We start from the raw sequence: 13,898 nt of genomic DNA on the forward strand, positions 1-13,898 counted from the left end.
TTCTTTATGACCACCAACGCATCCATCTCTGCGTACTACTACTACATAGTACATCACTCATATAGCCAGCTATACGTCACGCAAGACATCTCATCTACTCACGTATCCCTTCATTTCCTCAATCAGATACATTACTGAACATACACATGGCGTTTTCATCTCCTTTGTGGACTCTCATCTTTTGTTTTTTTCGACTGGAAATCTCTCCGATCAGATTGATCCTAACTCCCACTCAGTTGCTCTGATGTACTCAATAACCCCATTCGGTCCCGTTGTGGATATGTATCGCTGCAATATACCATGAACGCTATATTGCCGTTCTTGAAGCCGTTTCATTACGTTCCTTAGTTTCTTCTGTTTGCCCTAGACTGTAAAGCAATTCAATTGGAGGTCCCCATGATATAGCTAGATAGCTATTAAATAGTTGTATTTCGTCAAGTGATTTAAATGTTGGTTAAATGCTGCTCCAGTTATGTTTTCAAGTCACAGGGAGTGCATATCAACATGCGAGACCCACAATAACTCTAGATCAGCCTATTTAACCAAGCTCGTTCTCAACTTCTCAACGTTACTCTTCAACTGTTTCGGCTGCATCGTCCAGTCTTCCGTCTTGATAAGTGAAGAACCTGTTTCCATAAACAAGTAATCTGCAACGGAGGCACGGATCTACAATACATCCGTTAGCTACAGGGACTTGCTTGGTGTGCCGGGTAGACGTATACGCTGCGTACCTTAGGGTATGGATGAAGTAGCATGCTTGTTAACTTCTTCATGACATCGGTCTTAAGATGCTCCATTCTCGACAATGACGCGTACACCTTGATGGCTGCTTCTAGTCTTGCCATGTTTGAGGATTTGTAGTGTGCTTTTTGGACGAAGAAGAACACCTTGCGGAAACTGTAAAAAATAAAAATAACTCGTTAGAAGTCTACCAAGAATAATGAAGGCTAGTCTCTCGAGGGGAGGACTTACATGGGTTCTGAATCGGTCGAAGTGGAGGTGACACTGGTATCTAGCAAGAAGCTCAGCATGTCCATGGCTGGAATCGCGTAGCGGTCATCTTCAAGATTGCTCTCAAGGACGAGCTGAGACTCTCTGATCAACTGTGCAACGACGGCTTCTCGTCGTTGCTTATCTTGGTCATTGATATACTCAATTAGCGCGGATCGCGAAGATCGAATCAGGTTTTCTGTTCCGGCACTTGCGGAGGTAACAAGGCCTTGGATAAGTGGTAAACGGAGCCAATCGACTTTCAGCAATTCTAGAAGTTGGCGGAAATAGTCAGGCGATGATACTAAGCTGAAATGCTCGTATTCTCTGTTTTAAAAGGGAAGATTAGTCTATGTGCTAGTTGACGATTGTGAATAGGTGGCCTACCTCTCCAAGGGTGGGAAGTCTTTCTGTGATTTCCAGAACTTTTGTAAACTCAGCCATGCTTGTAGGCGCACTTTATCTAACTTTTCTGCCGAGAGACGACAAAGGCAACCAACTAGGCGTTCAACGTATGCTGGTCTTGTCTCCTGGGCAGGTAATCTCTCGAAGATAATGTCTGCAGCTTGTATAGCCTCTATTCGGACGAAAGAACCGACGTCTCCACGTCGGTCAGTCGTATAGTCGGTCAAGAAACGGACAATATGATCCACAATTTGATCCGTGACATCTGAGTCGTATTAGTCTGATTTATATATGTACCTATGATAGTACTCCATTGACATACCTATTTCCGGCAAGACACCGACGGACAGACACTTTACAGCGGAGACTCGTTTCTCGATAAGCTCTTCCTCGCTCGTGCAACGTAGTAGCTCTTCAACGATTATCTTTCTTCCATTGCTGTCCACTGGAAGCCGCTGGAATACTGCTCCAAGAGCTGCAATCTGACCTCGACCAGTGGCGGACTTCCAGCATGCGTGAATATTGGCGAACCAGCCCTGTACCGTTTCTTCTTGCCTTTCTAATGGCAACAGAGCGAACAAGGCTGAAGCTGCTTCAGATGAGGCTTCAATAGCGACGTCTTCTCCTCTGAAGATGCATAGCAAAAGCACGTCGAGAGCCTTTTCAAGAAGTGCATCTGATGGCCGAGGACAACCAGGGGTGCCTTTATCAGAGAATGTGGACCGGGAAAGAGCAGAGATCAAGCGTGAAGACGCCTCAGCGCTGAGTTCTGGCCGTGACGCTTGGAGTGTTAGATCTTCCTTGCTTGGCCCATATGGAGAATCGAATATCCGCCACAGGCCCGAGATCTCACTGGCTACATCAGATGCTTGCACTTTTCCATCTACAGCATCCTCACCTCCCCTGTAGCCGATAAAAGCGTCGATCGTGGCAGCAATCGACAGGAGACACCCGTGTCTCGTTTCAATGTCTCGCCGTGGAAGAGTGGATAACGTTTTATGCAGGCGGCGGAGAACAGCTTGTATAGTTTCGTAGGAGCCTTGGAGGCTCAACTCTCCTATAGCCGTCGCCGCCAGTCTGCGAGATTCCACATCGGGCGACCCAATTCCTCGCCAATGCATCAGTGAGTACACGAGAGGACTCCAGTAGAGCTTGTCTAGAGATGCTGCTCCTTTGGAAACGTCGATCATTGCTCTTGAACGTCGTGCAACTGCATGGTAGTCTACCACCTGTACAAGTGGAATTCCCTCATGAATGGTATTAGGATGACGGCCTACCAGTTCTTGTAGAGCAGCAGAAGCCCCTCGTCTGATATTACCGGAAGGATCAATGCAGGCAGCGCATATGAGTTCCACAGCAAGCATTTGTATCACGCTAGACTCTTCTTGGTCCGTCGGTGCCTTGATCGAACTTGTATCCAAAGCCAACAGCTCCGCGGTGCTGTATTTGCGAGACAAAGCCCAGATACCAAAACATGAGGCATCTCGTACTCCGGTACCCACAGAGCTTCCTGTGGAGGATCTCTGCTCGAAGCCCAGTCCGGACATAAGAGATTGGAGAACTTCAGGAAGCTGACGAGTCGGGGGCGCCCTGCGGAAAAGAAGATGAGCGAGTGTCAACACCAAACCCTGCCATCTCTGAGCATCAACTGCGCTCAAGTTTCGTTTTAATTTCTTGCTGTCAAGTCCATGCGCTTCGAACGGTGCAATAAGGGTACCGTCCTCTTTCTCGTAGAGAATATCCTCCTCTAATGAGCCAATAACAGCCTCGATAATCTCAGCAGCCATATCTGGCTCCAATTTCAGAGTGACAACACTGAGAGCTTTGCTTGCTGCAAAGCGTATCGGAGTATCCTTATCTGCGAGAGCCCTAAGGAAGTAGTCGATAGCATCTTCCAGGATGGAGGAGACTTTATCTTCCGGAAACTGCCATTGAGCCCTTTCATCCAATGATAAAACCAATACCGTCACAGTGCGAAGGATCTTGATTATCATTTTCCTTGCCAAAGCAGAGGATCTGATCGATTCGAAAACGTCCGACTCCTCTTGCGCGATACGAAGCGTTTGGTCAAAAATAGGAATCACCAGAGGAGCGAGATCTTCAACTTGCCCCGATGCGACAAGTCGTGCAAGGAATGACAACGCCCCTATGCATGTATATATAGCAGGAGCCTCGTTGCCTGGCTTTGGTACAACAAGAGAAAATGCCCAATCTGTAAGTTGTCGCAGTAGCTGCAAGCGCTGCATATCGGGACGCAAGGCTAATCTGGCCATGACTGCTGTCGCCGCTTCTCTCTCTTTCGATGAAGCAACAACATATTTCAGAGAGACAGATAGCACAGATGCAGATATTCTGGGAATATCTGGAGACAACTGTCCTAGTACAGCCAGATTGTCATGCGGAATGGGAATGTCATCAGACGACACGGATGCCAAGTCGAAAGGGCAAAGCAGAAGATGTGATAGCCATGTCAACATGACATATCTCTCCTCCCAAATGAGAGGCTGAATACCGCCCTTGGTGGAAGTCTCCATGGGGTCATCTCCTACAACCGCATCCCATTCGATGAACGCCCGCAGCATAACTTCGAGATATTTCGGCTCATTGTTCAAGAATCGACTGATAACTTTGACACCACGAACTTTGCAAAAGACGTATAGGATCTTACAAATAGCCCTAGGCAATGGATACAACGTACCAACTTGCTGCGGCGAATGAGCTGGCCTTTCAGCGTACTGCCCACGATGCCTGACCAGATACGCCAAGAAGGCGTCGATTAAAGGAGGCAAGAACCTCTGTAAATGCGGATCCAGAAGCTGAGGCCATTCTTGGAAATGTTCCAGCTATACACATTGACCATAATTACGGACTTAGATCAGTAAATTGAGTCTATATAGATAGAAACAAAGCGGGAATATCTTACAAGGCTTATGAGTCTCTCGGTCTTGGTGGCCTGGGCCCACCGGTGCGGAACTCTGCTAAGTTGTCCATTCTGCGTCCGCGATTTCCAAAGCAGAGATGGAAGCTTCGCCTCAAACTCCTTTAGAAGATCTCCAGAGGCCCGCTGGAGCTTGATGTCTCTGTCGTCCGGGGCATCCATGTCTTATTTGCAATAAATCTGTGGTTCGGATTTGAAATCGCGGAAGATGTTGTCAACACCAATCAAATCATGTGACAGCCCACTTTGTGTACACTTTACACTGCTATCGACATCAAAACGAACTAGCAGCTACAAACCATGATTGACTTATATGTGAAAAGATTTAAGTATCCAATTCTGCGAGTGCATTTAGGTCCTTTTTCTTATGAAACTTTTGCGCACGTTGACTACTGATAGCAACTAACGCATGCGAGTCAATATATACTTCCACATGTGCTTACGAGGAAACACGCACATTTGTTACTGCGAACCATCAGAGCGCTGCCATTATCTGCTACTGCTGCACGATAATTCAAGAACCGGAGTGAACCTCCAATGCGCAGTCCATACATATACTATATAAATGGGCCAAATCATAAATGAAGCAGAAATCAGATTGATAGACTCGGTTCTGGGACTTAACAAGAACAAAGACTCAAAACCATCATGATACACTGTTACAACTCATACATCACAAATATACTCCTGACACAATTGCCGCGCTCTCCAAATTCCGCCTAGAGATCCTCATCTTCAATGCTCGGGACACAATTAACCGAGGAAACTAGCCATCCTCCTCTGCCCTTTTCTGCCAGTTCGAGCATTGTCTTGCGTATACGTATAACGGTGAGCGCAATCGCCAGGGCATTCCAGACATCCTGCCCATCGTCACCAAAATCAAACTGGGAAATGAGCTTGCAGAGAGTATCTGACGAAGAGTCAGAAAAGGCCTCAGAGGCGGAATTAAGCGTGATTACGGCAACGATAGGCCCGCATACCAGAAACCCAGTCATAACCGGGTAGCTGATACTATCTGAATAGGCGAATGATTCTGTTTGCAGTATCTCTTGGTATTCTTCCCCTGTCGAGATTAATCTTTTTTCGAGATTTTGTATCGCGGCACGAGTGGTTTCGCCCTTCTTCATGCAATAGATATTATAGATTGGGATTGCAGAATAACAATGGTGCAAGTTTGCGTCACGCGCAGCCCAATCGATGTATTTCTTGATGGTGCGCTTGATAGCGGGCTCAGGTCGGAGGTTCATCGACATGCGGTCTCTCACTCGACATCCAAGCGAGAGCAAGTCACCAAGATATTTGATAGCTGGTAGTTATTTTTGTGAGCTTCACATTCTCTACAATAGGCATTGTGGGAACGGCAGGGCTTACCATGGAATTCGGAACCGTTGAGAGCTTGGATAAGAGGCTCCGGACCATCGTCAACGGCAAAGAGAGACCCGGGCAGTGTCGGGAAGTCAAGGTGCCAGTTGCCAGGAATAATAGGCTCAAAGCCACGCATAGAAAGCCGGAAGAAGAGGTCCTCCTCTGCTTCAGCCCACGGCCCTGGAGGTAGTTTCACAGCATCAGCCCATCGTTTGGCCTTCTCGATAGAAAAGTCAAACGAGACCTCGCTCTTCTCATTCTTCCATACCGCATCCTTCTCGCTCCATACACCTTCCTCACTGGGATCATCCGAGTCTTCAACTTCGAGCTTGACTATGGATTTCCTAAGGCCCCTATTTGAGACTGCAGGGGATGGTCGATATGCTTCATCGTTCGAGTTAGACCTGGTCTTCTTTGGGCGCCTGGATGTCCTGGAGGAGACTATGCTTTTTTCGTCGTCAGATATAGATACAGGCGTATTATGACGCATATTCCCTTCTGTGAGCTCTCCTTCGGACCAGTCATCAGCTGTCTCTAGCCATGTACCAGGCACTAAACCTGGCTGACGACCAGTGAGTCTATTACGAGGGGTCTCATAACGATAGTCTCCGTAAGACTTCATTCCTGCATCCTGCAATGAACTGTTATCCCCATTGCTATTATCAAATCTCAGCGTATGACGTTTTGAAAAGGTGTGATCAGATCCAGTATCACGTTTTCGCTTCCTCCTTGTCGTTGGCGAACTGGAAGATTCATCATCTGGCAAAGATCGTTCATGATGGCCTCCCAGAGCTGTGTGTCCATCTTCACATATGCTTTCAGTCTTTACTGGAATATATCCTCTGCTTTCCGTCTCCCCTTTTTTATCCTTGATAGTAGGAGTAAGTAGGCTGTAGCTGCCGTTGTCTGGGCTAGACTTTCGAGAAACAGATAAGTTGCCATTATCTGCAGCCACAGAGCGTTCGTGTACTGGGGCGATATACTGGATGTTTCCGTCCCCTTTCTGGCTAGATGTCGCAGGTGTAAACAGCTGTGATGCTGCGCCATCATTTGTCGCTTTGGACTCGGGATCAGCCGTTTCTGAAGTAGCTGTGATGAGACCGTGATATTTTCCTTCTAGCTCTTCTTCTTCGTCTTCTTTCTTGACATATAACCGCTCTGAAGCTCCAGACGTATCTAGTAGTAGATGATCTTCTGACTCCACAGAGTGCTGTTGGGTCTCTTTGGATGCTGAGCTGCGTTCCCCAATGTGCCGCCCCCGAGGTGACCACAAAGCTGAGATAACACGATTAAGTTTGGGAAAGCGAAACATTTGGTCAGTCAGTCAAAATATTGTCACTGGGATGATGCAAGAAATGCGTGATTCCGGCTGAGTCGCGACTTTGCCAGCAACAATGAATGCGAGGAAGAGGCGAAATTGTAGAATGAAGAGCTTAGGGAGTTCCGGGTGGGAGGGGCAATGAACTGACTTAACAGGGGGCGGGCAAAGAGAGACTTGGGCTTGAATCAAAACAAAGCGACGATGGACAAACTAGCTCTGATACCCAAGTTCATTGTTGTTGATAAAGTGGCTGCTCAGCGCTCACTGGAGCTCATTTCCAAATCTGACGGGCGGGCGCCGCAGCCCGATATGCTCCTCTCAAGATAGAGAGACGATTGCAGAAGAAATATGCGAATTACGATACATCTATTGCACATATTTAAAGAGGACTTCGTTTCCGCTGGTGTCTCCTTGAGGTCTCCTATCCCAATCCATGTTTCGTCAGTACCTGAGACGATATCTGACACTTCGAAGTTCAAAATGGCTGAGTGTAGCTAGAAATTGATCCAAGCGCAAATTTCAAAGAAGAAAACTACCGGCTCAGAGTATTGTGACATAAGCTACAAAAGCTCTTAAACGAGTAGCTGTGAAGTGATAAGAGATTAGATTTCTTTCGTGAAAATGGAACAGAATTTTTTTTGGAAAAGCAACATTTGAAAGACACCAGCAGAACATATAAAGCATCACGTTCAGATTCAACCGAGTTGCGCGTGTCGCACCGAAAACAAGATCAGCAGTGAGCCTTGACGGGGACATAGAGGACTCGGACGGCTTTGTGACACTGTACTTAGCACGGTACCCGAAAATGAGACAGTAGTCCCGAGACCTCGTCCCACCAGGTCAATATAACAGCACCTGCTATCATCGCATTCCATCATTCAACCATACGTATCCCTATTTCATTGCTTATCACACCAAGAACAGAGATCCACAAGTGAGCATTACTGGGCGAGTGAAAATCAAGTATAGAAGCATTATTATAACGCCTCACATCGAAGGTAGAATATCAAATATGAAGAACATAGCAGAAAGAGAAGGTATCCAACTTGCACATTCTACCTGCTCAAAGACCCTCGCGAGAAAAACATCCGCTATTAGTCGGGCCGACACCGGTTTGCAAAACTTTCATGGGTATGTTTAAGAACATTGCATAGGCAAAAAAAAGCTGCAACTGGGCAACACGATCAACACACGACAGTATTGTTGGAACGGAGCAGATTCAGGTTCGACCCAGACACAAACTGACACCGATCAAATATCGACTAGATTGCAATCGATCAAACAAAGTCCGCGGTATAAGAGAAGCCTCGGAATTCCTCCTGCATGGCTTGAGAGAGAACTATAGGAATCAACGTTAGCAATGAGCCAGTGGATTCGGACAACGCAGGACTTACCAGATTGGACAGGAGTCAGGACCGGGGTAACACTGGTGAACTCCTGATCGAAGTTGCTTGTATCTGTTGGGTTGCTAATTGTCGGCATGAATGGGGGAGGGACGCGCTTGTGATAGACATCCTCCCAGTTAATATTTCTGAAGAAAGCATGCGACATGATTTCCTGGGCATCCGTCGGTCCGGAGCCCAGTCTCAACTCCGGCTCACGGGTCAAAAGCTTCTGGAGGATTGAGACAGAATCGCGAGGCATGTGGATGGGATAAAGCGGCTCATCAGCAAGGATAGCATCATAAATTTCATCTTCATCCTCGCCACGGAACGGAGACTGTTGAAGGAGCATCTGGTAGATCAAAACACCGAATGCCCACCAGTCAACTGCGCGGCCATACTTCTTGTCGAGGAGAATCTGTTATGGTCAGTTAATAACGAATGCTTGACATTGATTTCGTTGACAGGTCGGGAACTCACCTCAGGGGCCATGAACTCGGGAGTACCGCAAAAAGTGCTGGTAGTGCAACCATACCACATCTCCTCCTTGCAGAGACCGTAGTCTGCAATCTTGATATGACCATCTAGTGTAAGAAGAATGTTGTCCAATTTCAAATCACGATAGATGACGCCATTCTCGTGGAAGTACTTCAGCGCCAAGCAAACCTCCGCAGCATAGAACCTGGACATTCCTAGTTAGTCAAATTACTTCAAGCAACTATGGGAGTACTTACTGTGCCCGTTTCAAGCCAAATTGGCCACGCTGGATATGAAGCATCAAGTCACCACCGCTGATATACTCCATGACGAAATATATACGGGTCTCGGTCTGGAAACAAGCATGCAGATTGAGAAGGAAGGGATGCCGCTCCTTGTTGGCGATCAAGAAGACACGCTTCTCAGACTTTGTGCTCTCAACCTCGTCATTTTCGATGATAAACTCCTTCTTCAGGACCTTAATAGCATAGAGCTTCCTGGTGGACTTGGTCTCCGCTAGCATGACCTTTCCAAAGTTACCCTTTCCAAGAACAGCAAGGAAATTGAAATGATCGAGACCAATTCTGACTTTGGGTTGCTGCTGTACGTCCTTGGTGGGGGACTGGGGTACCATTTGCTGCTGCTGCTGCTGCTGCGGCATCATATAAGGCGGTTGTGCCTTCTGGACAACTTGCTGTGGAGGCCCTTGTTGTGAAGCGAATGCATATGCCGCAGGATCATAGGGAGCATGGGCCGGCTGCTGTGCAGGGCCTGCACCTTGCTGCGACGGTGGACGCATGCCAGTTGCAACAGCCGCTGCGGCAGCAGCAGCATTTGAGGACGTTGTTCTCGGCGGCATCTGTTGTCGTTGAGCACCAGGGGGCGACTGCGGCGTCATGTAGGAGTTGCTTGCTGCGCTGAGAGCCTCAGCAGAAGCCTGTCTCGGCGGTGCTCCATAGGGCTCAACTTGCTTCTGAGGCACAGGTGGGAGGTCCTGGGGTGCCTGTGGCGGGCCACCAGGACGTAGGGTACGGCCACTTAATCCAGAACTTATGGAGGCCGTCTTATTATGGTTCTTAGTTCTGATTAGTGTCTCTAGAATCTGGTTCGCCGCCTCCATAGACATTCCACAGAAATCGGGAACCAGGTGGGCGCAATGAGCGTGGCAGGTAAGCCCACATTCTATTATATTGTCAGTCTCTGAGTGATCCTTTCGAGATATTGATCTCCGTACCTGAACATTTCTTTGCGTTTTTACGACCGAAGGGGAGAAGATAACCGCAATGGCAACACCAGTTGGCAGAAATGTTGGCGAACGTCTCGAAACGATGCGGGATACGATGATTGATCTTCTCCTCGTCCGGGTCGGTTTCATAGTTGGCCTTGCTAATACACTTGGTGACGACCTTGGGGTAACATTTCCGGTGACAGGTGTACTTGCAGTCGGCACACTGCATACCGGCAGCGTACTTGAGGAAGTCTCCGCACAGAGCGCAGCGCATGATATTGTAGAACTGTTGCGTGACGAACTTGTGGCCTTGCTTTTCGTGGACCTCTTCCTTTTTCTGACGGACGGCACCCTGTCGGTTGAGACCAATGTCAAACGGACGCCTGTCTTTAAGTTGCTTGGCTGGATAAAGGAGTCAGTACGATCGATAAAAATAGTACACAAAGAGATCTTACCGAAACTCATTGTCAAATGGATCCTGCCAACTGGTTCCAGTGCAAACCACGAGTCGATCATTACTGGAGGTGCTGAAGCACCGGGAGGAGCACCTCCAGCACCTTGTCCCTGGGCAGGGGGATTCGGCGCGCCGGTCATTTGAGCCGAGGGAGAATTCAGTGAGTGCTGGGAATCGTGTCGTCCAGAGCCACCTCCATGCTGCATCTTGTCCGCGGAGACCCAGCCCGAGGCGTTCAGTTCAGTCTCTATCTTCTTACGACGCATCTCCTCCGCTATGTCGGATATGCGAATCCAGAGCATGCCTATAGGCGTTGGGCGGTCTCCAGCCTTGTCGTAAACGGTCAATTCGATTTCATTTGCCTTGTCGATATCGATATTGAACGCCTCTTCTGACCACCGGTCCGATCTAGTGGCTCGTGTACGCGCTTTAACCGCATCTTCCACTTTGAGAACCACAAAGGTCTCAGGGCCACGGGAAAATCTCGAACTAGCTGCATGATCGACGTCCTTGACGGCGTGGATGCGCATGAACAAGTGACCGGTGAGGGGCTTGCGCATATTGGGTGCATTTAAACTCTCATCTACGCACCTGAAGTTAGCAAGTGTCCGGGGCTATGAGGAAGATGGGATGTATTAGCATACCGTCGGGAGCATCCGGGGCGCTCTCGATGTTGACGTGAAGATCCTCGTATCTCTTCAAAGCTTGCTTTAACAGTTGGATCTTTTGGTTACTCTCGATCCGTCGACCCTCGGCATCCGCACGACTTTTTCTGTCACCCTCATCTTGATATAAGCGGACCATCTTCTCAATACCGGCCTTATATTGTTTCTCAACGCTCAGTTTGAACTCAAGTTGTGACAGCATAAGCTGAATCTTCGGGCCCAGATAAGGAGTGTCATATTTAATTAAATCTAAAGGATCACCAAGAGTTGTCAGTACATCAGACTCTCTCGATCGAAGGGAGGAAAGCAAGATAGAGACACATACCAAGCTTGCTGTAGTTCGGTCTCGCTTTCGGGATAGGTGCAAAAGGGCGGGGGTCGGCAAAGGGGGCTCGTGAGGGCATCGTGCCCGTTCCGCCTTGACTATATCCTCCTGGTCCAACATCTCCGTAGTCACCTTGATCATTACCCGGGTACGTTGGCGAATCCTTCGGGGGAGGCATCGGTGTGCCGTCAGGATGGCGTTCTGCTGTGGGGGAACCCCCACCGTCCTGTCCGAGTCGACGCAGCTGTAGCTCCCTCATCTTCTCCTCGAGGTATGCAATATTTTTCCTGCCATCGCGAATATTCGCGTCCACTCTCTGGTGCACCATGGGGTTGTCAGTGGATTGGCGCATGTTCGTGGCGGCATTGATGAGGGCCTTTTCCCGCTCGATCTTGCGGTAGACCGTGGCAATGAGGTCGTCGCCGTCCATGTTGGCGAACTGTCAAATGAAAAACAGCCGACGGTGATAGAAACAAACAGGGTGTGTAGGTTTTAGAAGAAAGAAACCCCTCGAGTTCCGACAGGATCGAGGCTGGGGCAAAGACGATTAAGGAAGCGCCTCCCCTCTTTCGATGCAGGGTCGTAAGACGGCCACGAGTGATGAAACGATATGGCCGTGGGAGTTGGCCGTGAACGGGGGATGGCTTCCAAAGTCCGTTGTGGTGATGAGCTTCTTGAGATGATAGCCTACCCGACCTGCGATATACTGTAGACACTGCAAAGTCACTGGGAAGACGACGATCTCATCCCAGATGACCACGTTCCGGAGTTCTGGATTGCTTACCGCCCGCAGGTCCGTCGTCAGGCAGGCAGTACCGGAGGGAACGGAGGTCGAAGGAGCGTGCGGTTAGCTCATGGATCGGGGAGAGAATCTCGCGTTCGATCTGATAGAAAACGCGGGGAGAAGACAGGTGGAGGGGTTGACTTCTCGCGATGGCTGTTTGTGCCTAGTTCTTGTTTTGCGATAAAGAGGGGAATGAGAGCCGCAAGTGGATGGTGGGGATATGTATCGCTGTGGCGACAAGTGGGCACGGATTTGCACAACAGCCCGAGCAGAACGGTCAATTATTATTGTTCACCCAGCACAGCAAAAACTCGTTGATTATTGAAGCTAAGTATTTGACACTGTCTCTGGAGAATCACAGAATCCCCTCGAGTTGCAACGTTCCCTCTACCCAGCTAGTTCATTCTTCCGGGCTACGCTCCTTCGAAAGCATAAAATCTCGCATTCTGGACACTTCGATTCTGCATTAATAGCCTAGCGGAATATTATAACTGACCGATCTACTGTTTATACCGGACAGTAGCTAACATTTGGTGCTTTCTAGCTACGGGACAACAAGAGAGATACATCGACTCGAGGAAAGACTCGCAGGCTTGCCTTATCCCTACCGCACGGGACATTCCGGAGTCCGATCCTCAGACCCGCATACTACAGTACAGAAACCGTGGAAAGGTTGGAGTCCCTAAACCCTCAAAAGGACATTGCAAGACGGCCTCTAAAAGCCCGCACCGCCACGATCTTCAGCTATGGCGTCTACATCCTCAAAATCTCCTCGTGTGTAGAGCGCGAAGAGCCACACACGGTTACTACTAGATTCAGATCATGTTCTTTAGTCTAGCACCGAAAGTGGAGTCGAGAGGGTGCGGTTGACGATGTAACCCAGTCTATCCCACATATCAGCCGCGAGTAAGGCAAAGAAAAAAAGAGGGTCAATGGACTGAGAATATTCTCTTCAATTATTATTATTCATCTTGATGGCGTAACTTCATTTCTCACTCTACCAGTAGATATAGTATGTACAATTCTTCTATGAACGCAGAAAACCCCTCGATAGTCAAATCATGACTATAACTAGCAACACTGTCGTCTCTCTACTTACATTGGGAGAGTCGACTCCTCCCTTCTCAACATTTTACAATCCTACGCCAACTGAAACAGACAGTGAACTTTGTCAAATGTAAACATCACCACTGATCCATTGTCCAAAGTGACGTAATTTCCCTGGCTTGAAATATCGGACAAGCGAAAGAGCAAGTCTTTTTTGTTGATTTTTCGAAGCGTCATTGTCTCGGAGAAGATCCAAAAAGGGAAACGGGACGTGGTTGAACTATGGTAAGACATCACATGACATTCGTTCTTCTCTCATTTTTTTTATTTCGAAGAGAAAGTACCTTTTTTACATTATTATAGTCCTCAGTGGCTTGAGATCAAAGCTCGCGTGACACAGTGGCAGTTATCTCCTTTTGCAGCTTTAATGATTCAAGGACAGACACCTTTTTCTTAATCAAACACGAATGTAATTTGAGAATGGTAGCGTTTCATCAGAAGATGGCGCAAACCCCTT

General features: G+C 48.2%; 3 protein-coding genes across 3 annotated transcripts; all 3 read right to left on the reverse strand.

Moving 5' to 3' along the window:
* Positions 1-336: 336 nt before the first annotated feature.
* On the reverse strand, positions 337-4,507 carry C8Q69DRAFT_157027 (putative tubulin-specific chaperone D). The gene is made up of 6 exons (XM_028625609.1): positions 4,319-4,507; positions 1,718-4,238; positions 1,378-1,660; positions 973-1,317; positions 732-897; positions 337-666 (listed from the first exon to the last, which is right to left on the reverse strand). The coding sequence occupies exons 1-6, from the start codon at positions 4,493-4,495 to the stop codon at positions 535-537; spliced, it is 3,624 nt and encodes a 1,207-aa protein (XP_028487647.1). The 5' UTR covers positions 4,496-4,507; the 3' UTR covers positions 337-534.
* Positions 4,508-4,860: 353 nt separating this feature from the next.
* On the reverse strand, positions 4,861-7,247 carry C8Q69DRAFT_496295 (hypothetical protein). Its single transcript, XM_028632254.1, has 2 exons — positions 5,705-7,247; positions 4,861-5,639 (listed from the first exon to the last, which is right to left on the reverse strand). The coding sequence occupies exons 1-2, from the start codon at positions 7,008-7,010 to the stop codon at positions 5,053-5,055; spliced, it is 1,893 nt and encodes a 630-aa protein (XP_028487648.1). The 5' UTR covers positions 7,011-7,247; the 3' UTR covers positions 4,861-5,052.
* Positions 7,248-8,296: 1,049 nt separating this feature from the next.
* C8Q69DRAFT_485253 (protein kinase c) lies at positions 8,297-11,980 on the reverse strand (the record flags this gene model as incomplete). Its single annotated transcript, XM_028631819.1, has 8 exons — positions 8,297-8,358; positions 8,414-8,819; positions 8,882-9,083; positions 9,136-10,060; positions 10,113-10,508; positions 10,562-11,143; positions 11,205-11,474; positions 11,551-11,980. 8 exons carry the CDS (start codon positions 11,978-11,980, stop codon positions 8,297-8,299), a joined length of 3,273 nt encoding a protein of 1,090 aa, XP_028487649.1.
* Positions 11,981-13,898: the final 1,918 nt, after the last annotated feature.

Source organism: Paecilomyces variotii, assembly GCF_004022145.1.
Source record: "Paecilomyces variotii strain CBS 101075 chromosome Unknown C8Q69scaffold_2, whole genome shotgun sequence".
NCBI classification, from domain to species: domain Eukaryota; kingdom Fungi; phylum Ascomycota; class Eurotiomycetes; order Eurotiales; family Thermoascaceae; genus Paecilomyces; species Paecilomyces variotii.